Genomic DNA, 24,180 nt, shown 5'->3' on the forward strand with positions numbered 1-24,180 from the left:
CATGTGATGTTATTCCCTCCTCCATGTGATGTTATTCCCTCCTCCTCCTCTATGTGATGTTATCCCCTCCTCCTCCTCCATGTGATGTTATTCCCTCCTCCTCCTCCATGTGATGTTATTCCCTCCTCCTCCTCTATGTGATGTTATTCCCTCCTCCTCCTCCATGTGATGTTATTCCCTCCTCCTCCTCCATGTGATGTTATTCCCTCCTCCTCCTCCTCCATGTGATGTTATTCCCTCCTCCATGCGATGTTATTCCCTCCTCCTCCTCCCCATGTGATGTTATTCCCTCCTCCTCCTCCATGTGATGTTATTCCCTCCTCCTCCTCCATGTGATGTTATTCCCTCCTCCATGTGATGTTATTCCCTCCTCCATGTGATGTTATTCCCTCCTCCTCCTCCATGTGATGTTATTCCCTCCTCCTCCTCCATGTGATGTTATTCCCTCCTCCTCCATGTGATGTTATTCCCTCCTCCTCCTCTATGTGATGTTATTCCCTCCTCCTCCTCCATGTGAGGTTATTCCCTCCTCCTCCTCCATGTGATGTTATTCCCTCCTCCTCCATGTGATGTTATTCCCTCCTCCTCCTCTATGTGATGTTATTCCCTCCTCCTCCTCCATGTGATGTTATTCCCTCCTCCTCCTCCATGTGATGTTATTCCCTCCTCCTCCTCCATGTGATGTTATTCCCTCCTCCTCCTCCATGTGATGTTATTCCCTCCTCCATGTGATGTTATTCCCTCCTCCTCCTCCATGTGATGTTATTCCCTCCTCCTCCTCTATGTGATGTTATCCCCTCCCCCTCCTCTATGTGATGTTATTCCCTCCTCCTCCTCCATGTGATGTTATTCCCTCCTCCTCCTCCATGTGATGTTATTCCCTCCTCCTCCTCCATGTGATGTTATTCCCTCCTCCTCCTCCATGTGATGTTATTCCCTCCTCCTCCTCTATGTGATGTTATTCCCTCCTCCTCCTCCTCTATGTGATGTTATTCCCTCCTCCTCCTCTATGTGATGTTATTCCCTCCTCCTCCTCCATGTGATGTTATTCCCTCCTCCTCCTCCATGTGATGTTATTCCCTCCTCCTCCTCTATGTGATGTTATTCCCTCCTCCTCCTCCATGTGATGTTATTCCCTCCTCCTCCTCTATGTGATGTTATTCCCTCCTCCTCCTCTATGTGATGTTATTCCCTCCTCCTCCTCCATGTGATGTTATTCCCTCCTCCATGTGATGTTATTCCCTCCTCCTCCTCTATGTGATGTTATTCCCTCCTCCTCCTCCTCTATGTGATGTTATTCCCTCCTCCTCCTCTATGTGATGTTATTCCCTCCTCCTCCTCTATGTGATGTTATTCCCTCCTCCTCCTCCATGTGATGTTATTCCCTCCTCTATGCGATGTTATTCCCTCCTCCATGTGATGTTATTCCCTCCTCCTCCTCTATGCGATGTTATTCCCTCCTCTATGTGATGTTATTCCCTCCTCTATGTGATGTTATTCCCTCCTCCTCCTCCTCTATGTGATGTTATTCCCTCCTCCTCCTCTATGTGATGTTATTCCCTCCTCCTCCTCCATGTGATGTTATTCCCTCCTCCTCCTCCATGTGATGTTATTCCCTCCTCCTCCATGTGATGTTATTCCCTCCTCTATGTGATGTTATTCCCTCCTCCTCCTCCTCTATGTGATGTTATTCCCTCCTCCTCCTCCATGTGATGTTATTCCCTCCTCCTCCTCCATGTGATGTTATTCCCTCCTCTATGCGATGTTATTCCCTCCTCCTCCTCCATGTGATGTTATTCCCTCCTCTATGCGATGTTATTCCCTCCTCTATGCGATGTTATTCCCTCCTCCATGTGATGTTATTCCCTCCTCCTCCTCCATGTGATGTTATCCTCCCCTCCTCCATGTGATGTTATTCCCTCCTCCTCCTCCATGTGATGTTATCCCTCCTCCTCCTCCATGTGATGTTATCCCTCCCCTCCTCCATGTGATGTTATTCCCTCCTCCTCCTCTCATGTGATGTTATTCCCTCCTCCTCCTCCATGTGATGTTATTCCCTCCTCCTCCTCCTCCATGTGATGTTATTCCCTCCTCCATGTGATGTTATTCCCTCCTCCATGTGATGTTATTCCCTCCTCCTCCTCCTCCATGTGATGTTATTCCCTCCTCCATGTGATGTTATTCCCTCCTCCGTGATGCAGGCCAGATGTGTAGCCGGTATGCAGAGCGTACCGGTGTGTAGGTGAGCATGCATCATGACGCGCCAGACACCGTGGACGTGCTTCATCACCGGGCTGCTGTTACTCTGATATAATGGCGGCGGTGCGGTGTAACCGAGTTGGCTGACTTTATCAGGTCAAACCGCTCGACACAGACACCGTGGATAGGAAACACACCTCTATCCAGATCAACCGGAAATCCCAAACCGCTTCGTGATTTAAGCCTCGACGTTACTTTTTTTTGTTTTTTTAGTAATGTGGCTAGCGGGGTTAGCTAGCTGTTAGCTAACGAGCTAATGACAGTCTGCTTTTTCCCACACATCTGTCTGCAGTAGCTAGCGACCGTCAGCCACCACCCCAGACTGCTAACGTTACAACCGGAGGAGATTGGGACATCACTCTGTCCTCCTGACCGGAGTCACGGCTCAATCGGACCGGACTGAAAACATCATGGCTGAGAGGAATTCTACCGGATTACTAATGATGTTGGAACCGAGCCCGGTTATCGCCATGACACTCCCGGTGGAGGTCAGGGAGAAAGTGGCGGAGTTGGAGCTGGAACTCTCGGAAGGTAGGCGGCTAGTTACGGTGGTTAACTACGGTGGTTAGCAACGGCGGCGGCTAGCTACGGGCGGTTAGCTACGGTGGCTACGGGTGTCTAACTACGGTGGTGGTTAGTTACGGCGGTTAGCTACGGCGGCTAGTTACGGGTGGCTAGCTACGGTGGTGGTTAGCTACGGCGGTTAGCTACGGCGGCTAGCTACGGGTGGCTAGCTACGGCGGTTAGCTACGGTGGCTAGCTATGTGTGCTGCTCTTTGGCAGACTTTACAGCTCATTATCTGCTCAAATTGAAATCAGAAGTAGCTTATTCCACACACAAATGAAGTCCAATCGATGAAAGTAGTTTTTGTGATTGAATATCTTTGGAAAGAGTCGCCTAACTCGTTAAAACATTTCAGATGTATATGATGAGGACTAGGTGTCGGCCGGGAGAAATGAGACTTATTTTGGAAGTTGTCCAAATTACATTTGGGGAAAGTTAAAAGGAAGAGATCCCAAAGTTATAAAATAGGCTAGTATTTAATGATTTAATAATTAATTATTTAAACCACAGCTTTCTGACGCGCCCTGATTCAAGTCATGCAGTTAACTAATGCTCTTGTGACATGGAGGTTTTTCTTTCCCTAATTTTGTTTATGCAAAAGTATGATGAGGGAGACATGGAAAAGAGGACCACCGTGTTGCATTGTGGGTATTACATGTAAAACCAGTGGTTTATATATACACACACAGACACACAGAGACACACACACAGAGACACACACACAGACACACACACACAGAGACACACACACACAGAGAATGCCAACGTCAGACAATCCATTTCAATGTTAAGGTTGAACGATACTGTTTCTTGTTGATGATCAGATAGCACCAACTCTGGTTTATGCTGTTTGAAAAGCCTCCAACTCTTCAGGAATCAGGTTTTTCTCAGCAGGAACATTATAGTATCACGAGCCACTTTAAACAATGCCACTTTATATAATGTTTTCATACCCTACATTACTCATCTCATATGTATATACTGTACTCTATACCATCTACTGCATCTTGCCGATGCCGTTCGGCCATCGCTCATCCATATATTTGTATGTACATATTCTTATTCATTCCTTTACACTTGTGTGTATTAGGTAGTTGTTGTGGAATTGTTAGATTACTTGTTAGATATTACTGCAGTGGAGGAACTAGAAGCACAAGCATTTCACTACACTCACATTAACATCTGCTAACCATGTGACCATTAACACCTGCTAACCATGTGTATGTGATAAATAAAATGTGATTTGATTATGGAAGTTCATTGCTCTTTCTACAGTGTCCTCGGTCATACTGACACTGCAGAACCTGTAACGAAGGAGCCGTCAGACAGTGAAGGTGTAGCCAATCAGAAAGTTCAAGGCTATCTGTGCGTTAGTAGTGAAGCGGTCCTCCCGAGTCACTACAGACCTGGGTTCGATCCCAGGCTGTGCCACAACCGGCCGTGACCGGGAGTCCCATAGGGAGGTGCACAATTGGCCCAGCGGCATCCTGTGTGTGGGGGGGGCTCATTGCGCTCTAGCGTCTCCTTGTGGTGGGCCCGGGCGCCTGCAGGCTGACTTCTCTCATCAGTTGAACAGCGTTTCCTCCGGCGTGTTGGTGCCGCTGCCTTCCGGGTTAAGTGGTCGGGTGGGTAAATACTGCCCCCTACCCCCAACAGGTTAAGGAAGCATTCCATTGAAAATGAATGTAGTTCTGATGTACCAATAATGCAATGATGCCCCTGGTGTGATCTAGGCATTACTCTGAGCCATCTGAAAGATGCAGTGAGTCAGTAACTTCCTCAATGGGATGAATGCACCGAAAAAATGGATGCTGAAATATATATACACACACACACACACACACACACACACACACACTCATCCTTGGTTCTGTTATAGCTGGTCAGTGTGCTGCTGACTCTTCAACCTCCTCCCTCAGTCCCGCAGGTCAAACCACCTGACTCAAAGTCAAATGAATCTAGTAGATGGTGTTGAAAAGAGAAGAGGGATTAATTTAGAAACGGAGCCACTGTAAACTGCCCTGCAGGACTCCCGAGTATCAGGAAAGGGATCTCAAATGTCTTTTATTTGACCTTTATAGTCCCATTTTTTTTTTTACAAGGGAGCCATGCATTTTACAATTTCCACATTTTTAGAAGATACAACAAACAGTTAAAATACACAAATCATCGACATCTCTCAGCTACCAGGTCTTCAATCAATATCCTAAACTGTCTTAGTGCCGCTGGTTCATCCAATTTCAACCGGATCTGCAGATTGTTCCAGCAGTGGGACTGAAGTCTTAGCGTGTCACAAATGGCACCCTGTTCCCTATGAAGTGCACTACTTTTGACCAGGGACCATAGGGCTCTGGTCAAATGTAGTGCACTATATATAGGGAATAGGGTGCCATTTGTCATGGACACTTAGCAAGACTCATCATTATGAAGTGAGCAACTGTATTAGGCCATGCAGAGCCTCAGCAGATTATCTGGTTAGACTGAGGACTAGTGATGGTGTCAGCAGTGACCTATATATTATCTGATTAGACTGTGATGGTGTCAGCAGTGACCTATATATTATCTGGTTAGACTGTGATGGTGTCAGCAGTGACCTATATATTATCTGGTTAGACTGAGGACTAGTGATGGTGTCAGCAGTGACCTATATATTATCTGATTAGACTGTGATGGTGTCAGCAGTGACCTATATATTATCTGATTAGACTGTGATGGTGTCAGCAGTGACCTATATATTATCTGGTTAGACTGTGATGGTGTCAGCAGTGACCTATATATTATCTGGTTAGACTGTGATGGTGTCAGCAGTGACCTATATATTATCTGGTTAGACTGTGATGGTGTCAGCAGTGACCTATATATTATCTGACTAGACTGTGATGGTGTCAGCAGTGACCTATATATTATCTGGTTAGACTGTGATGGTGTCAGCAGTGACCTATATATTATCTGGTTAGACTGAGGACTAGTGATGGTGTCAGCAGTGACCTATATATTATCTGGTTAGACTGAGGACTAGTGATGGTGTCAGCAGTGACCTATATATTATCTGGTTAGACTGAGGACTAGTGATGGTGTCAGCAGTGACCTATATATTATCTGGTTAGACTGAGGACTAGTGATGGTGTCAGCAGTGACCTATATATTATCTGGTTAGACTGAGGACTAGTGATGGTGTCAGCAGTGACCTATATATTATCTGGTTAGACTGTGATGGTGTCAGCAGTGACCTATATATTATCTGGTTAGACTGAGGACTAGTGATGGTGTCAGCAGTGACCTATATATTATCTGGTTAGACTGAGGACTAGTGATGGTGTCAGCAGTGACCTATATATTATCTGGTTAGACTGTGATGGTGTCAGCAGTGACCTATATATTATCTGGTTAGACTGAGGACTAGTGATGGTGTCAGAGCAGAGGGAATTTTTCTGGTCGGATCTCAGCGTGTTACAGTTGGTGTTCTATGGAAGACTAAAAATAAACTGTGCCATATTATCATTGTTGAGAATCGGGGACTGTCAAAGCCTTAGACATAACTACCAGGTCCTAAATTTGTTTTCCTGTTATGTCGCAAATAGCATCCTATTTCCTACAGTGCATTACTTGTGACCAGAGCACTTTGTACGGGATGGGGGGCCATTACTTGTGACCAGAGCACTTTGTACGGGATGGGGGGCCATTACTTGTGACCAGAGCACTTTGTACGGGATGGGGGGCCATTACTTGTGACCAGAGCACTTTGTACGGGATGGGGGGCCATTACTTGTGACCAGAGCACTTTGTACGGGATGGGGGGCCATTACTTGTGACCAGAGCACTTTGTACGGGATGGGGGGCCATTACTTGTGACCAGAGCTCTTTATTTAAATACATGTTTTATTTCACCTTTATTTAACCAGGTATTTTTATTTTTATATATATATTTATATTTATTTAACCAGGTAGGCCAGTTAAGAACAAGTTCTCATTTACAACTGAGACCTGGAGCACATGGGATAAACAAACATACAGTCAATAACATAATAGAAAAGTCTATATACAGTGTGTGCAAATGAAGTAAGATTAGGGAGGTAAAGCAATAAATAAGCCGTAGTGGAAAAATAATTACAATTTAGCAATTAACACTGGAGTGATAGATGTGCAGATGATGATGTGCAAGTAGAGATACTGGGGTGCAAAAGACAAAAAACAATATGGGGATGAGGTAGTTGGGTGGGCTATTTACAGATGGGCTGTGTACAGGTTCAATGATTGGTAAGCTGCTCTGACAGCTGATGCTTAAAGTTAGAGAGGGAGATATAAGACTCCAGCTTCAGTGATTTATAGATGACCTGGAGCCAGTGGGTTTGGTGACGAGTATGAAGCGAGGGCCAACCAACGAGAGCATACAGGTCACAGTGGTGGGTAGTATATGGGGCTTTGGTGACAAAACGGATGGCACTATGATAGACTGCATCCAATTTGCTGAGTAGAGTGTTGGGTGCTATTTTATAAATGATATCGCCGAAGTCGAGGATCGGTAGGATGGTCAGTTTTACGAGGGTAAGTTTGGCAGCATGAGTGAAGGATGCTTTGTTGTGAAATAGGAAGCCGATTCTAGATTTAACTTTGGATTGGAGATGCTTAATGTGAGTCTGGAAGGAGAGTTTACAGTCTAACCAGACACCCAGGTATTTGTAGTTGTCCACATATTCTAAGTCAGAACCGTCCAGAGTAGTGATGCTGGACGGGCGGGCGGGTGCGGGCAGCGATCGGTTGAAGAGCATACATTTACTTTTACTGCCGTTTTAAGAGCAGTTGGAGGCCACGGATGGAGTGTACAGGATAGGGGGCCATTACTTGGGACTAGAGCCCTTTATACAGGATAGGGGGCCTTTTGGGAAGTCTGTGAGCTGACCAGAGTCCCCAGGGAGACAGAGGGGTCCTGTCCTCATGGTCTCTGTGTGTTGTCAGGAGTGGAACCAGATGTCCTCCTGGTGGTCTATCTCTGTGTGTTTGTCCTCCTGGTGGTGGTCTCTCTGTGTGTTTGTCCTCCTGGTGGTGGTCTCTCTGTGTGTTTGTCCTCCTGGTGGTCTCTCTGTGTGTTGTCCTCCTGGTGGTGGTCTCTCTGTGTGTTGTCCTCCTGGTGGTGGTCTCTCTGTGTGTTGTCCTCCTGGTGGTGGTCTCTCTGTGTGTTTGTCCTCCTGGTGGTGGTCTCTGTCTCTGTGTGTTTGTCCTCCTGGTGGTGGTCTCTCTGTGTGTTGTCCTCCTGGTGGTGGTCTCTCTGTGTGTTGTCCTCCTGGTGGTGGTCTCTCTCTCTGTGTGTTGTCCTCCTGGTGGTGGTCTCTCTGTGTGTTGTCCTCCTGGTGGTGGTCTCTCTCTGTGTGTTGTCCTCCTGGTGGTGGTCTCTCTGTGTGTTGTCCTCCTGGTGGTGGTGTCTCTGTGTGTTTGTCCTCCTGGTGGTGGTCTCTCTGTGTGTTGTCCTCCTGGTGGTGGTGTCTCTGTGTGTTGTCCTCCTGGTGGTGGTCTCTCTCTGTGTGTTGTCCTCCTGGTGGTGGTCTCTCTGTGTGTTGTCCTCCTGGTGGTGGTCTCTGTCTCTCTGTGTTGTCCTCCTGGTGGTGGTCTCTCTGTGTGTTTGTCCTCCTGGTGGTGGTCTCTCTCTGTGTTGTCCTCCTGGTGGTGGTCTCTCGGGGTCCTCCGGGGTGGCCCTGTGTTTGTCCTCCTGGTGGTGGTCTCTCTGCCTGTGTGTTGTCCTCCTGGTGGTGGTCGTCTCTGTGTGTTGTCCTCCTGGTGGTGGTCTCTCTGTGTGTTGTCCTCCTGGTGGTGGTCTCTCTCGTGTGTTGTCCTCCTGGTGGTGGTCTCTCTGTGTGTTGTCCTCCTGGTGGTGGTCTCTCTGTGTGTTGTCCTCCTGGTGGTGGTCTCTCTGTGTGTTGTCCTCCTGGTGGTGGTCTCTCTCTGTGTGTTGTCCTCCTGGTGGTGGTCTCTCTGTGTGTTTGTCCTCCTGGTGGTGGTCTCTCTGTGTGTTTGTCCTCCTGGTGGTGGTCTCTCTGTGTGTTTGTCCTCCTGGTGGTGGTCTCTCTCTGTGTGTTGTCCTCCTGGTGGTGGTCTCTCTGTGTGTTGTCCTCCTGGTGGTGGTCTCTCTGTGTGTTTGTCCTCCTGGTGGTGGTCTCTCTGTGTGTTGTCCTCCTGGTGGTGGTCTCTCTGTGTGTTTGTCCTCCTGGTGGTGGTCTCTCTGTGTGTTTGTCCTCCTGGTGGTGGTCTCTCTGTGTGTTTGTCCTCCTGGTGGTGGTCTCTCTGTGTGTTGTCCTCCTGGTGGTGGTCTCGTCTCTGTGTGTTTGTCCTCCTGGTGGTGGTCTCTCTCTGTGTTTGTCCTCCTGGTGGTGGTCTCTCTGTGTGTTTGTCCTCCTGGTGGTGGTCTCTCTGTGTTTGTCCTCCTGGTGGTGGTCTCTCTGTGTGTTTGTCCTCCTGGTGGTGGTCTCTCTGTGTTGTCCTCCTGGTGGTGGTCTCTCTGTGTGTTGTCCTCCTGGTGGTGGTCTCTCTCTGTGTGTTGTCCTCCTGGTGGTGGTCTCTCTGTGTGTTTGTCCTCCTGGTGGTGGTCTCTCTGTGTGTTGTCCTCCTGGTGGTGGTCTCTCTGTGTGTTGTCCTCCTGGTGGTGGTCTCTCTGTGTGTTGTCCTCCTGGTGGTGGTCTCTCTGTGTGTTGTCCTCCTGGTGGTCTCTCTGTGTGTTTGTCCTCCTGGTGGTGGTCTCTCTGTGTGTTGTCCTCCTGGTGGTGGTCTCTCTGTGTGTTTGTCCTCCTGGTGGTGGTCTCTCTGTGTGTTTGTCCTCCTGGTGGTGGTCTCTCTGTGTGTTGTCCTCCTGGTGGTGGTCTCTCTGTGTGTTTGTCCTCCTGGTGGTGGTCTCTCTGTGTGTTGTCCTCCTGGTGGTGGTCTCTCTGTGTGTTGTCCTCCTGGTGGTGGTCTCTCTGTGTGTTTGTCCTCCTGGTGGTCTCTCTGTGTGTTGTCCTCCTGGTGGTGGTCTCTCTGTGTTTGTCCTCCTGGTGGTGGTCTCTCTCTGTGTGTTTGTCCTCCTGGTGGTGGTCTCTCTGTGTGTTGTCCTCCTGGTGGTGGTCTCTCTGTGTGTTTGTCCTCCTGGTGGTGGTCTCTCTGTGTTTGTCCTCCTGGTGGTGGTCTCTCTGTGTGTTGTCCTCCTGGTGGTGGTCTCTCTCTGTGTGTTGTCCTCCTGGTGGTGGTCTCTCTGTGTGTTTGTCCTCCTGGTGGTGGTCTCTCTGTGTGTTGTCCTCCTGGTGGTGGTCTCTCTGTGTGTTGTCCTCCTGGTGGTGGTCTCTCTGTGTGTTGTCCTCCTGGTGGTGGTCTCTCTGTGTGTGTTGTCCTCCTGGTGGTCTATCTCTGTGTGTTTGTCCTCCTGGTGGTCTCTCTGTGTGTTGTCCTCCTGGTGGTGGTCTCTCTGTGTGTTGTCCTCCTGGTGGGTCTCTCTGTGTGTTGTCCTCCTGGTGGTGGTCTCTCTGTGTTTGTCCTCCTGGTGGTCTCTCTGTGTGTTGTCCTCCTGGTGGTGGTCTCTCTGTGTGTTTGTCCTCCTGGTGGTGGTCTCTCTGTGTGTTTGTCCTCCTGGTGGTGGTCTCTCTGTGTGTTTGTCCTCCTGGTGGTGGTCTCTCTGTGTGTTGTCCTCCTGGTGGTGGTCTCTCTCTGTGTGTTTGTCCTCCTGGTGGTGGTCTCTCTGTGTGTTTGTCCTCCTGGTGGTGGTCTCTCTCTGTGTGTTGTCCTCCTGGTGGTGGTCTCTCTGTGTGTTTGTCCTCCTTGTGGTGGTCTCTCTCTGTGTGTTTGTCCTCCTGGTGGTGGTCTCTCTCTGTGTGTTGTCCTCCTGGTGGTGGTCTCTCTGTGTGTTGTCCTCCTGGTGGTGGTCTCTCTCTGTGTTTGTCCTCCTGGTGGTGGTCTCTCTCTGTGTGTTGTCCTCCTGGTGGTGGTCTCTCTGTGTGTTTGTCCTCCTTGTGGTGGTCTCTCTGTCTCTGTGTTTGTCAGGAGTGGAACCATTTTAAATGTTTTTGTCATTTAGGAGATGCTCTTATCAACTTGCTCTTCGTTCATGTCCAGATAACTCGGTGGTAAACCACACGTCAGTCGAGTGTTAGTTCACCAGAGGCTTGTTGGGGTGAGGAGCTGGTGCCAGTGGTGGGTGCTGTGGAATTAGTTAAGATGCTCTTTGAAGAGGTAGAGTTTCAGACGTTTTCAGTAGATGGGCAGGGACTCTGCTGTCCTGGCTTCAGGGGGAAGATGGACAGGGACTCTCAGGGGGAAGATGGACAGGGACTCTGCTGTCCTAGTATCAGGGGGGAGGTGGACAGGGACTCTGCTGTCCTGGCTTCAGGGGGAAGATGGACAGGGACTCTGCTGTCCTAGCTTCAGGGGGGAGATGGACAGGGACTCTGCTGTCCTAGCTTCAGGGGGGGAGGTGGACAGGGACTCTGCTGTCCTAGCTTCAGGGGGGAGATGGACAGGGACTCTGCTGTCCTAGCTTCAGGGGGGGAGGTGGACAGGGACTCTGCTGTCCTAGCTTCAGGGGGAAGATGGACAGGGACTCTGCTGTCCTAGCTATCAGGGGGGAGGTGGACAGGGACTCTGCTGTCCTGGCTTCAGGGGGAAGATGGACAGGGACTCTGCTGTCCTAGCTTCAGGGGGGAGATGGACAGGGACTCTGCTGTCCTAGCTTCAGGGGGGGAGGTGGACAGGGACTCTGCTGTCCTAGCTTCAGGGGGGGAGATGGACAGGGACTCTGCTGTCCTAGCTTCAGGGGGAAGATGGACAGGGACTCTGCTGTCCTGGCTTCAGGGGGAAGATGGACAGGGACTCTGCTGTCCTATCTTCAGGGGGGAGATGGACAGGGACTCTGCTGTCCTAGCTTCAGGGGGAAGATGGACAGGGACTCTGCTGTCCTAGCTTCAGGGGGAAGATGGACAGGGACTCTGCAGGGGGAAGATGGACAGGGACTCTCAGGGGGAAGATGGACAGGGACTCTGCTGTCCTGGCTTCAGGGGGAAGATGGACAGGGACTCTGCAGGGGGAAGATGGACAGGGACTCTGCTGTCCTGGCTTCAGGGGGAAGATGGACAGGGACTCTGCAGGGGGAAGATGGACAGGGACTCTGCAGGGGGAAGATGGACAGGGACTCTCCTGTCCTAGCTTCAGGGGGGAAGATGGACAGGGACTCTGCTGTCCTAGCTTCAGGGGGAAGATGGACAGGGACTCTCCTGTCCTAGCTTCAGGGGGAAGATGGACAGGGACTCTGCTGTCCTAGCTTCAGGGGGAAGATGGACAGGGACTCTGCTGTCCTAGCTTCAGGGGGGAAGATGGACAGGGACTCTGCTGTCCTGGCTTCAGGGGAGAAGATGAGAAGATGGGTCCATCAAGGTGTTCCAGGACAGAGGAGAGCTGAGCTGGACGTGAGGGAGGGCCAATAGACCAGTGTTTGTGTTGGGTATAATCTGGAGGTAGGGAGGGGCAGTTCCTCTTGTTGCGCCGTAGGCCAGTACCATGGTCTGGTAGTGGATGTGAGCTTTGACTAGAAGCCAGTGGAACCAGAATCTATGTCTGTCCAGCTGTTTCCTCTTCCTTCCTGTTCTCTCTGTGTGTCACTTCCTGGTCTGGTGGAGCTCTGCAAGCAGCAATGGTCTCTCTCTCTCTCTCTCTCTCTCTCTCTCTCTCCTCTCTCTCTCTCTCTGTCTCTGTCTCTGTCTCTGTCTCTGTCTCTGCTCTCTCTCTCTCTCCTCTCTCTCGTTGTCTCTCTCTCCTTGTCCTCTCTGCTGTCTCTCTCTCCTTGTCCTCTCGCTGTCTCTCTCTCCTTGTCCTCTCGCTGTCTTGTTTGTTTTTGCAGGAGATGTACTGTAACAGAAGGGAAGTGACATCACAGCTCCCCACCAGGACACGTGTAGTCTACATTACAGCTCCACCCCACCAGGACACGTGTAGTCTACATTACAGCTCCACCCCACCAGGACACGTGTAGTCTACATTACAGCTCCACCAGGACACGTGTAGTCTACATTACAGCTCCTCCCACCAGGACACGTGTAGTCTACATTACAGCTCCTCCCACCAGGACACGTGTAGTCTACATTACAGCTCCTCCCACCAGGACACGTGTAGTCTACATTACAGCTCCTCCCACCAGGACACGTGTAGTCTACATTACAGCTCCTCTCACCAGGACACGTGTAGTCTACATTACAGCTCCTCCCACCAGGACACGTGTAGTCTACATTACAGCTCCTCCCACCAGGACACGTGTAGTCTACATTACAGCTCCTCCCACCAGGACACGTGTAGTCTACATTACAGCTCCTCCCACCAGGACACGTGTAGTCTACATTACAGCTCCTCCCACCAGGACACGTGTAGTCTACATTACAGCTCCTCCCACCAGGACACGTGTAGTCTACATTACAGCTCCCCACCAGGACACGTGTAGTCTACATTACAGCTCCACCCCACCAGGACACGTGTAGTCTACATTACAGCTCCACCCCACCAGGACACGTGTAGTCTACATTACAGCTCCACCCCACCAGGACACGTGTAGTCTACATTACAGCTCCACCAGGACACGTGTAGTCTACATTACAGCTCCCCCCACCAGGACACGTGTAGTCTACATTACAGCTCCACCCCACCAGGACACGTGTAGTCTACATTACAGCTCCTCCCACCAGGACATGTGTAGTCTACATTACAGCTCCACCCCACCAGGACACGTGTAGTCTACATTACAGCTCCTCCCACCAGGACACGTGTAGTCTACATTACAGCTCCTCCCACCAGGACACGTGTAGTCTACATTACAGCTCCACCAGGACACGTGTAGTCTACATTACAGCTCCTCCCACCAGGACACGTGTAGTCTACATTACAGCTCCACCCCACCAGGACACGTGTAGTCTACATTACAGCTCCTCCCACCAGGACACGTGTAGTCTACATTACAGCTCCTCCCACCAGGACACGTGTAGTCTACATTACAGCTCCTCCCACCAGGACACGTGTAGTCTACATTACAGCTCCTCCCACCAGGACACGTGTAGTCTACATTACAGCTCCTCCCACCAGGACACGTGTAGTCTACATTACAGCTCCTCCCACCAGGACACGTGTAGTCTACATTACAGCTCCTCCCACCAGGACACGTGTAGTCTACATTACAGCTCCTCCCACCAGGACACGTGTAGTCTACATTACAGCTCCTCCCACCAGGACACGTGTAGTCTACATTACAGCTCCTCCCACCAGGACACGTGTAGTCTACATTACAGCTCCTCCCACCAGGACACGTGTAGTCTACATTACAGCTCCTCCCACCAGGACACGTGTAGTCTACATTACAGCTCCTCCCACCAGGACACGTGTAGTCTACATTACAGCTCCTCCCACCAGGACACGTGTAGTCTACATTACAGCTCCTCCCACCAGGACACGTGTAGTCTACATTACAGCTCCTCCCACCAGGACACGTGTAGTCTACATTACAGCTCCTCCCACCAGGACACGTGTAGTCTACATTACAGCTCCTCCCACCAGGACACGTGTAGTCTACATTACAGCTCCTCCCACCAGGACACGTGTAGTCTACATTACAGCTCCCCACCAGGACACGTGTAGTCTACATTACAGCTCCCCACCAGGACACGTGTAGTCTACATTACAGCTCCCCACCAGGACACGTGTAGTCTACATTACAGCTCCACCAGGACACGTGTAGTCTACATTACAGCTCCACCAGGACACGTGTAGTCTACATTACAGCTCCACCAGGACACGTGTAGTCTACATTATGACTCTCCTGATGTGATATCAGAGACAGGAAATGAGCTGATGGCTCCTCAGAGTCCTCCAGCAATACGCTCAGGACCACTTCCTCTGTTTTCCTCTGTCGGTAGAGGCTGTGATGGTCTGAGAAAAGGCCGTTGTGACCTACTAACACCTCTCCGATCGATGAGCTGGCTCGTCAGGGATTCTGCTAACACCTCTCCGATCGATGAGCTGGCTCGTCAGGGATTCTGCTAACACCTCTCCGATCGATGAGCTGGCTCGTCAGGGATTCTGCTAACACCTCTCCGATCGATGAGCTGGCTCGTCAGGGATTCTACGGCCAGATCAGGATGAACCGTCACTTCGACGTGACGAGGACGGTTGAATTTTGGCAGCTCAGATACCTGAATAATTCCACTTCTCATCGACGCAGCAGATGTTGAATCATACTTGTTTTCTAGCAGACATGCTGTGTGACGAAGCAGATGAGCTCAGATAATAGTTGTGTGGTCTTTCCTTCAGCCCTGAGGGCTATGTGGTGGGAGGATAGCTAGTGCTGACTAGCCTCTGTGACAGGCCACATAGGGCCGTAGTGGCTGGATGTGGACCTGGATGTGACCTCCTCTGTGACAGCCTATGTAGGGCTGGATGTGGGACCTGGATGTGGGACCTGGATGTGGGACCTGGATGTGGACCTGTGGTCATCTCCCAGGGGGCGGGGTCGTGAGCTGGTCAGGAAGACTGAGTCACCTTAACGCAGATCATTCTTTCTCTCCCCGAGCTTTCCTGTGTTCTCCAAGCTTCTAGAATAATGGCATTGTTGGGTGTATCAGAAAGAGCCCAGCTCGTGGTTTAGAGTAAACAACTCTTACTGTTTAACTCTAGCGTCATGGAACGATTGTTTTAGCACGGTTTCCGTGGTTCAAACCCACGGTGGGATGCTCCTGTAAGAAGCTGTGTGGTCACGTTAGGGTCGAGGTGAGGAGGAGGAGTATCTAAGATACCGTTTCAGATGTTTTTCAGAAGATGAGCAGGGTCTCTGCTGTTCCACCATTGGGGTTTCAGGACAGAGAAGAGACTGGACTCCTGTAGGGCTGGGAGGGCCAAGAGACCTGAGGTGGCAGAACGGAGTGCTGGGGTGGAGGTAGCCTGAAGGGAGGGAGGGGCAGTTAGCCTGAAGGGAGGGAGGGGGAGGTAGTTAGCCTGAAGGGAGGGAGGGGCAGTTAGCCTGAAGGGAGGGAGGGGGAGGTAGTTAGCCTGAAGGTAGGGAGAGGTAGGTAGCCTGAAGGGAGGGAGGGAGGGGCAGTTAGCCTGAAGGGAGGGAGGGGCAGTTAGCCTGAAGGGAGGGAGGGGCAGTTAGCCTGAAGGGAGGGAGGGGCAGTTAGCCTGAAGGGAGGGAGGGAGGGGCAGTTAGCCTGAAGGGAGGGAGGGAGGGAGGGGCAGTTAGCCTGAAGGGAGGGAGAGGTAGGTAGCCTGAAGGGAGGGAGGGGCAGTTAGCCTGAAGGGAGGGAGGGGTAGGTAGCCTGAAGGGAGGGAGGGAGGGGCAGTTAGCCTGAAGGTAGGGAGAGGTAGGTAGCCTGAAGGGAGGGAGAGGTAGGCAGTTAGCCTGAAGGGAGGGAGGGGCAGGCAGTTAGCCTGAAGGGAGGGAGGGGCAGGCAGTTAGCCTGAAGGGAGGGAGGGGCAGGCAGTTAGCCTGAAGGGAGGGAGGGGCAGGCAGTTAGCCTGAAGGGAGGGAGGGGCAGGCAGTTAGCCTGAAGGGAGGGAGGGGCAGGCAGGTAGCCTGAAGGGAGGGACAGGTCCTCTTGCTGTTCTGTAGAGAGGGACAGGTCCTCTTGCTGTTCTGTAGGGAGGGACAGGTCCTCTTGCTGTTCTGTAGGGAGGGACGGGTCCTCTTGCTGTTCTGTAGGGAGGGACAGGTCCTCTTGCTGTTCTGTAGGGAGGGACAGGTCCTCTTGCTGTTCTGTAGAGAGGGACAGGTCCTCTTGCTGTTCTGTAGGGAGGGACAGGTCCTCTTGCTGTTCTGTAGGGAGGGACAGGTCCTCTTGCTGTTCTGTAGGGAGGGACAGGTCCTCTTGCTGTTCTGTAGGGAGGGACAGGTCCTCTTGCTGTTCTGTAGGGAGGGACAGGTCCTCTTGCTGTTCTGTAGGGAGGGACAGGTCCTCTTGCTGTTCTGTAGGGAGGGAGAGGTCCTCTTGCTGTTCTGTAGGGAGGGACAGGTCCTCTTGCTGTTCTGTAGGGAGGGACAGGTCCTCTTGCTGTTCTGTAGGGAGGGACAGGTCCTCTTGCTGTTCTGTAGGGAGGGACAGGTCCTCTTGCTGTTCTGTAGGGAGGGACAGGTCCTCTTGCTGTTCTGTAGGGAGGGACAGGTCCTCTTGCTGTTCTGTAGGGAGGGACAGGTCCTCTTGCTGTTCTGTAGGGAGGGACAGGTCCTCTTGCTGTTCTGTAGGGAGGGACAGGTCCTCTTGCTGTTCTGTAGAGAGGGACAGGTCCTCTTGCTGTTCTGTAGAGAGGGACAGGTCCTCTTGCTGTTCTGTAGGGAGGGACAGGTCCTCTTGCTGTTCTGTAGGGAGGGACAGGTCCTCTTGCTGTTCTGTAGGGAGGGACAGGTCCTCTTGCTGTTCTGTAGGGAGGGACAGGTCCTCTTGCTGTTCTGTAGGGAGGGACAGGTCCTCTTGCTGTTCTGTAGGGAGGGACAGGTCCTCTTGCTGTTCTGTAGGGAGGGACAGGTCCTCTTGCTGTTCTGTAGGGAGGGACAGGTCCTCTTGCTGTTCTGTAGGGAGGGACAGGTCCTCTTGCTGTTCTGTAGGGAGGGACAGGTCCTCTTGCTGTTCTGTAGGGAGGGACAGGTCCTCTTGCTGTTCTGTAGGGAGGGACAGGTCCTCTTGCTGTTCTGTAGGGAGGGACAGGTCCTCTTGCTGTTCTGTAGGGAGGGACAGGTCCTCTTGCTGTTCTGTAGGGAGGGACAGGTCCTCTTGCTGTTCTGTAGGGAGGGACAGGTCCTCTTGCTGTTCTGTAGGGAGGGACAGGTCCTCTTGCTGTTCTGTAGGGAGGGACAGGTCCTCTTGCTGTTCTGTAGGAGGGACAGGTCCTCCTGCTGTTCTGTAGGGAGGGACAGGTCCTCTTGCTGTTCTGTAGGGAGGGACAGGTCCTCTTGCTGTTCTGTAGGGAGGGACAGGTCCTCTTGCTGTTCTGTAGGGAGGGACAGGTCCTCTTGCTGTTCTGTAGGGAGGGACAGGTCCTCTTGCTGTTCTGTAGGGAGCCTGAGGGAGGAGGACAGGTCCTCTTGCTGTTCGTAGGAGCTGAGGGAGAGAGGGACAGGTCCTCTTGCTGTTCGTAGGAGCCTGAAGGGAGAGAGGGACAGGTCCTCTTGCTGTTCTGTAGGGAGGGACAGGTCCTCTTGCTGTTCTGTAGGGAGGGACAGGTCCTCTTGCTGTTCTGTAGGGAGGGACAGGTCCTCTTGCTGTTCTGTAGGGAGGGACAGGTCCTCTTGCTGTTCTGTAGGGAGGGACAGGTCCTCTTGCTGTTCTGTAGGGAGGGACAGGTCCTCTTGCTGTTCTGTAGGGAGCCTGAAGGGAGAGAGGGACAGGTCCTCTTGCTGTTCTGTAGGGAGCCTGAAGGGAGAGAGGGACAGGTCCTCTTGCTGTTCTGTAGGGAGGGACAGGTCCTCTTGCTGTTCTGTAGGGAGGGACAGGTCCTCTTGCTGTTCTGTAGGGAGCCTGAAGGGAGAGAGGGACAGGTCCTCTTGCTGTTCTGTAGGGAGCCTGAAGGGAGAGAGGGACAGGTCCTCTTGCTGTTCTGTAGGGAGGGACAGGTCCTCGGAGGGACAGGTCCTCTTGCTGTTCTGTAGGGAGCCTGAAGGGAGAGAGGGACAGGTCCTCTTGCTGTTCTGTAGGGAGGGACAGGTCCTCTTGCTGTTCTGTAGGGAGGGACAGGTCCTCGGAGGGACAGGTCCTCTTGCTGTTCTGTAGGGAGGGACAGGTCCTCTTGCTGTTCTGTAGGGAGCCTGAAGGGAGGGAGGGACAGGTCCTCTTGCTGTTCTGTAGGGAGCCTGAAGGGAGAGAGGGACAGGTCCTCTTGCTGTTCTGTAGGGAGGGACAGGTCCTCTTGCTGTTCTGTAGGGAGGGACAGGTCCTCTTGCTGTTCTGTAGGGAGGGACAGGTCCTCTTGCTGTTCTGTAGGGAGGGACAGGTCCTCTTGCTGTTCTGTAGGGAGGGACAGGTCCTCTTGCTGTTCTGTAGGGAGGGACAGGTCCTCTTGCTGTTCTGTAGGGAGGGACAGGTCCTCTTGCTGTTCTGTAGGGAGGGACAGGTCCTCTTGCTGTTCTGTAGGGAGGGACAGGTCCTCTTGCTGTTCTGTAGGGAGGGACAGGTCCTCTTGCTGTTCTGTAGGGAGGGACAGGTCCTCTTGCTGTTCTGTAGGGAGGGACAGGTCCTCTTGCTGTTCTGTAGGGAGGGACAGGTCCTCTTGCTGTTCTGTAGGGAGGGACAGGTCCTCTTGCTGTTCTGTAGGGAGGGACAGGTCCTCTTGCTGTTCTGTAGGGAGGGACAGGTCCTCTTGCTGTTCTGTAGGGAGGGACAGGTCCTCTTGCTGTTCTGTAGGGAGGGACAGGTCCTCTTGCTGTTCTGTAGGGAGGGACAGGTCCTCTTGCTGTTCTGTAGGGAGGGACAGGTCCTCTTGCTGTTCTGTAGGGAGGGACAGGTCCTCTTGCTGTTCTGTAGGGAGGGACAGGTCCTCTTGCTGTTCTGTAGGGAGGGACAGGTCCTCTTGCTGTTCTGTATGGAGGGACAGGTCCTCTTGCTGTTCTGTAGGGAGGGACAGGTCCTCTTGCTGTTCTGTAGGGAGGGACAGGTCCTCTTGCTGTTCTGTAGAGAGGGACAGGTCCTCTTGCTGTTCTGTAGGGAGGGACAGGTCCTCCTGCTGTTCTGTAGGGAGGGACAGGTCCTCTTGCTGTTCTGTAGGGAGGGACAGGTCCTCTTGCTGTTCTGTAGGGAGGGACAGGTCCTCTTGCTGTTCTGTAGGGAGGGACAGGTCCTCTTGCTGTTCTGTAGGGAGGGACAGGTCCTCTTGCTGTTCTGTAGGGAGGGACAGGTCCTCTTGCTGTTCTGTAGGGAGGGACAGGTCCTCTTGCTGTTCTGTAGAGAGGGACAGGTCCTCTTGCTGTTCTGTAGGGAGGGACAGGTCCTCTTGCTGTTCTGTAGGGAGGGACAGGTCCTCTTGCTGTTCTGTAGAGAGGGACAGGTCCTCTTGCTGTTCTGTAGGGAGGGACAGGTCCTCTTGCTGTTCTGTAGGGAGGGACAGGTCCTCCTGCTGTTCTGTAGGGAGGGACAGGTCCTCTTGCTATTCCGTAGGTAAGCACCATGGTCTTGTAGTGGATGCGAGCTTCAGCTGGAAGCCAGTGGAGTGTGTGGAGGAGCGGGGTGACCTGGGAGAACTTGTGAAGGTTGAAAACCAGGCGTGCTGCAGCGTTGTGGTCAAGTTGCAGGGGTTTTAATGGCACAAGCCGGGAGCCCTCCAACAGCGAGTTGCAGTAATCCAGAAGGAAGAGGAGAAGTTCCTGGATTAGGACATGCGTCTTTCCTGTGTGAGGTAGGGTCGTACTCTACGGATGTTGTAGAGCAAGAACCTGCAGTAGCGAATAACCGCTTTGATGTTTGCAGAGATCAACACTAGTTGTCGACCGTGATGGAGAGTCCTTTGCGCGGACAGGCCTTCCCGAGAGGATGTTGCGATATCTGCCAGGCACGCAGAGACCATGTGAGGATATGACTGAGCCAAGTGACTTGGTGTATAGAAAGAAGAGGAGAGGGCCTAGAACTGAGCCCTGGGGGACACCGGTAGTGAGAATATGTGGTGCAGATACTCAACTAGTCTAAAGATGGACAGTTTTATTGCTTCTTTAAATCAGGACAACAGTTTTCAGCTGTGCTAACATAACTGCAAAAGAGTTTTCTAATGATCAATTAGCTAATCCAAGTCTATCGTTTTTAAAAGGCTAACACAACGTGCCATTGGAACACAGGAGTGATGGTTGCTGATAATGGACCTCCGTACAGCTATGTAGATATTACATTAAAAAAAATCTGCCGTTTCCAGCTACAATAGTCATTTACAACATTAACAATGTCTACACTGTATCTCTGATCAATTTGATGTTATTTTAATGGACAGGAAAATGTGTTTTTCTTTTTAAAAAAAACAAGGACATTTGTAAGTGACACAGTAGTGTAGGTAGGGGTGAAGGGACGATGCATTGATAATAAACAGCGAGTAGCAGCAGTGTAAAAGAGGGAGGGGGGTCAAAGTAAATAGTCCGATGGCCGTTTGATGAACTATTCAGCAGTCTGATGGCTTGGAGGTAGAAGCTGTTAAGAAGCCTTTTGGACCTAGACTTGGTGCTGCGGTACCGCTTGCCGTGCGGTAGCAGAGAGAACAGTCTATGACTAGACTGGCTGGAGTCAGTTTTATAGGGCCTTCCTCTGACACCGCCTGGTATAGAGATCCTGGATGGCAGGAAGCTTGGTCCCCAGTGATGTACTGGGCCGTACGCACTACCCTCTGTAGCTTTGTTGACAAAGCTACAAAAAATAGCAAAATGAGATCATCTGAAAATAACTCGGTAAGATTCTCAAGTGAGAGAGTGGTGTGGAGGCATCCTGTCTTTCCTTCCTTGAACAACTCTGCAGACCCACCTTTTGTTTCGGTGACGGTCTAAATTTTGAGACAAAACCGCCGCTTACAGCTGCTGCTGAGAAACCAGGGGAGGACTAACGCTAATTGGTGGAGAGCACACCTCCTCTGTGCTAATTGGTGGAGAGCACACCTCCTCTGTGCTAATTGGTGGAGAGCACACCTCCTCTGTGCTAATTGGTGGAGAGCACACCTCCTCTGTGCTAATTGGTGGAGAGCACACCTCCTCTGTGCTAATTGGTGGAGAGCACACCTCCTCTGTGCTAATTGGTGGAGAGCACACCTCCTCTGTGCTAATTGGTGGAGAGCACACCTCCTCTGTGCTAATTGGTGGAGAGCACACCTCCTCTGTGCTAATTGGTGGAGAGCACACCTCCTCTGTGCTAATTGGTGGAGAGCACACCTCCTCTGTGCTAATTGGTGGAGAGCACACCTCCTCTGTGCTAATTGGTGGAGAGCACACCTCCTCTGTGCTAATTGGTGGAGAGCACACCTCTCTGTACTAATTGCTGTTGCCTACGAGAGGTGAAACCACTCCCACCTCCAATACAGCCACTGATTAACAAAACAAGTCACAAATGGATTTGCCACTTTATTGGTTGTCAACAACTATCAGCAAGTTATGATCAGTCAGCAGTTCACACACCAACTAGGCTGCTGGGAATACAGGAAGCAGTTCACACACCAACTAGGCTGCTGGGAATACAGGAAGCAGTTCACACACCAACTAGGCTGCTGGGAAGACAGGAAGCAGTTCACACACCAACTAGGCTGCTGGGAAGACAGGAAGCAGTTCACACACCAACTAGGCTGCTGGGAAGACAGGAAGCAGTTCACACACCAACTAGGCTGCTGGGAATACAGGAAGCAGTTCACACACCAACTAGGCTGCTGGAAATACAGGCAGGACATAAAGTAGATGCCCTAGCTAGCATAAAGACAACACAATTGTACTTACTACTCCTGGAGATATCAGATATTGTGTGTGTATGTATATGTATATATACATAATGAAGGTGGGGCTGAGTGTAGCAGGAAGGACCTCCAGTCTATTACTCTTCAACTTCCTGATCCAGCCTCTCTCTAGTTCATTATTAAGGATTGCAGTGTGGGAACCAGATGTACAGAAAAATGTCTGTTTTATTTGATTCTGCTTGAGTCAACAGCATCACATCTCTCTATGTGCATGACGTTCTACTCGTCCTCATGTTAAACTAGGCTACTTCTCAACTGTGTTTTTCTATCAGTGTTCTGGTATCTCATTGTAATAATAGTCTATGTATTGACAATGTACTGGGAATTGCTAGGCAACACGATATTATCACGATACTGCCTTCAGAAAGTATTTTCCTCATTCTGGTACGTTACTGCCTTATTCTGAAATTGATTTATTATTATTTTTTTATTGTCAGCAATCCACACACAATACCCCATAATGACAAAGCGAAAACAGATTTTTAGATTTTTTTTTTTGACAATTTATTAAGAATAATAAACAAACCTTATTTACATAAGTATTCACACCCTTTGCTATGAGACTCTAAATTGAGCTCAGGTGCATCCTGTTTCCATTGATCATCCTTGAGATGTTTCTACAACTTGATTGGAGTCCACCTGTGGTAAATTTAAATTGATTGGACATGATTTGGAAAGGTACACACCTGTCTATGTAAGGTTGGACAGTTGACAGTGCATGTCAGAGCAAAAACCAAGCCATGAGGTCAGATCTGGGGAAGGGTACCAAAACATTCCTGCAGCATTGAGGGTCCTCAAGAACACAGTGGCCTCCATCATTCTTAATTGGAAGAAGTTTGGAACCAACAAGACATCCTAGAGCTGGCCGCCCGGCCAAACTGAACAGTTGGGGAAGCTGGGCCTTGGTCAGGGAGGTGACCAAGAACCCAACCCTCAGTCTGACAGAGCTCCAGAGTTCCTCTGTAGAGATGGTTGTCCTTCTGCAAGGTTCTCCCATCTCTGCAGCACTCCAGAAATCAGGCCTTTATGGTAGGGTGGCCAGACGAAAGCCACTCCTTAGTAAAAGGCACAAGACAGCCCGCTTGGAGTTTGCCAAAAGGCACCTAAAGACTCTGACCTTGAGAAACAAGATTCTCTGGTCTGATTGCCAAGCGTCACATCTAGAGGAAACCTGGCAACCACCCTACAGTGAAGCATGGTGGTGTGAGCATCTTGCTGTGGGGATGTTTTTCCACGGCAGGGACTGGGAGACTAGTCAGGATTGCAGGAAAGATGAACGGCGCAAAGTACAGAGAGCCTTGATGATAACCTGCTCAGGACCTTAGACTGGTGTGAAGGTTCACACAGTCAAGACAATGCAGGAGTGGCTTTGGGATGCTACAGGACTGTTTTGCTAGCATAGACTGGAATATGTTCCGGGATTCATCCAATGGCTTCATCAATAAGTGCATCGACGAGGTTGTCCCCATAGTGACCGTACGTACATATCCCAACAAGAAGCCATGGATTACAGGCAAAGTCTGCATTGAGCTAAAGGCTAGAGCTGCCGCTTTCAAGGAGTTGGACGCTTATAAGAAATCCCGCAACCAGCTCTGACGCTCGTAGGATGTGGCAGGGCTTGAAAATTATTACAGACTACAAGGGAAACCCAGTTGCAAGCTGGATGCCTTTTTACGCTTGCTTTGAGGCAAGCAACACTGAAGCATGCATTAGAGCACCAGCTGTTCTGGATGATTCTGTGATCATGCTCTCCATAGCCTTTAAACAGGTCAACATTCACAAAGCCGCAGGGCCAGACGGATTACCAGGACGTGTACTCGGAGCATGCGCGGACCAACTGTCAAGTGTCTCCACTGACATTTTCAACCTCTCCCTGACCAAGTCTATAATAGCTACATGTTTCAAGCAGACCTCCATAG

At 50.9% G+C, this 24,180-nt stretch overlaps 1 protein-coding gene across 9 annotated transcripts in view; it reads left to right on the top strand.

Annotated features, from left to right (window-relative positions):
* The first annotated feature begins 2,162 nt into the window (after window positions 1-2,162).
* Window positions 2,163-24,180, top strand: part of dip2a (DIP2 acetate--CoA ligase A) — a 292,605-nt gene continuing 270,587 nt past the window's right edge. For 4 of the 9 annotated variants that reach the window (XM_082967283.1, XM_082967284.1, XM_082967285.1 and 1 more), the window contains exon 1: window positions 2,169-2,790. In XM_082967283.1, coding sequence (XP_082823409.1) covers window positions 2,670-2,790 — 121 coding nt within the window. In that variant the 5' untranslated portion in view covers window positions 2,169-2,669. Of the gene's footprint in view, window positions 2,791-24,180 lie in introns of all 9 variants that reach the window. The other 5 variants (XM_082967279.1, XM_082967280.1, XM_082967281.1 and 2 more) reach the window with 2 other exon arrangements.

This window comes from Salmo salar, chromosome 21 (genome assembly GCF_965601325.2).
Source record: "Salmo salar chromosome 21, fSalSal1, whole genome shotgun sequence".
Lineage (NCBI taxonomy): Eukaryota > Metazoa > Chordata > Actinopteri > Salmoniformes > Salmonidae > Salmo > Salmo salar.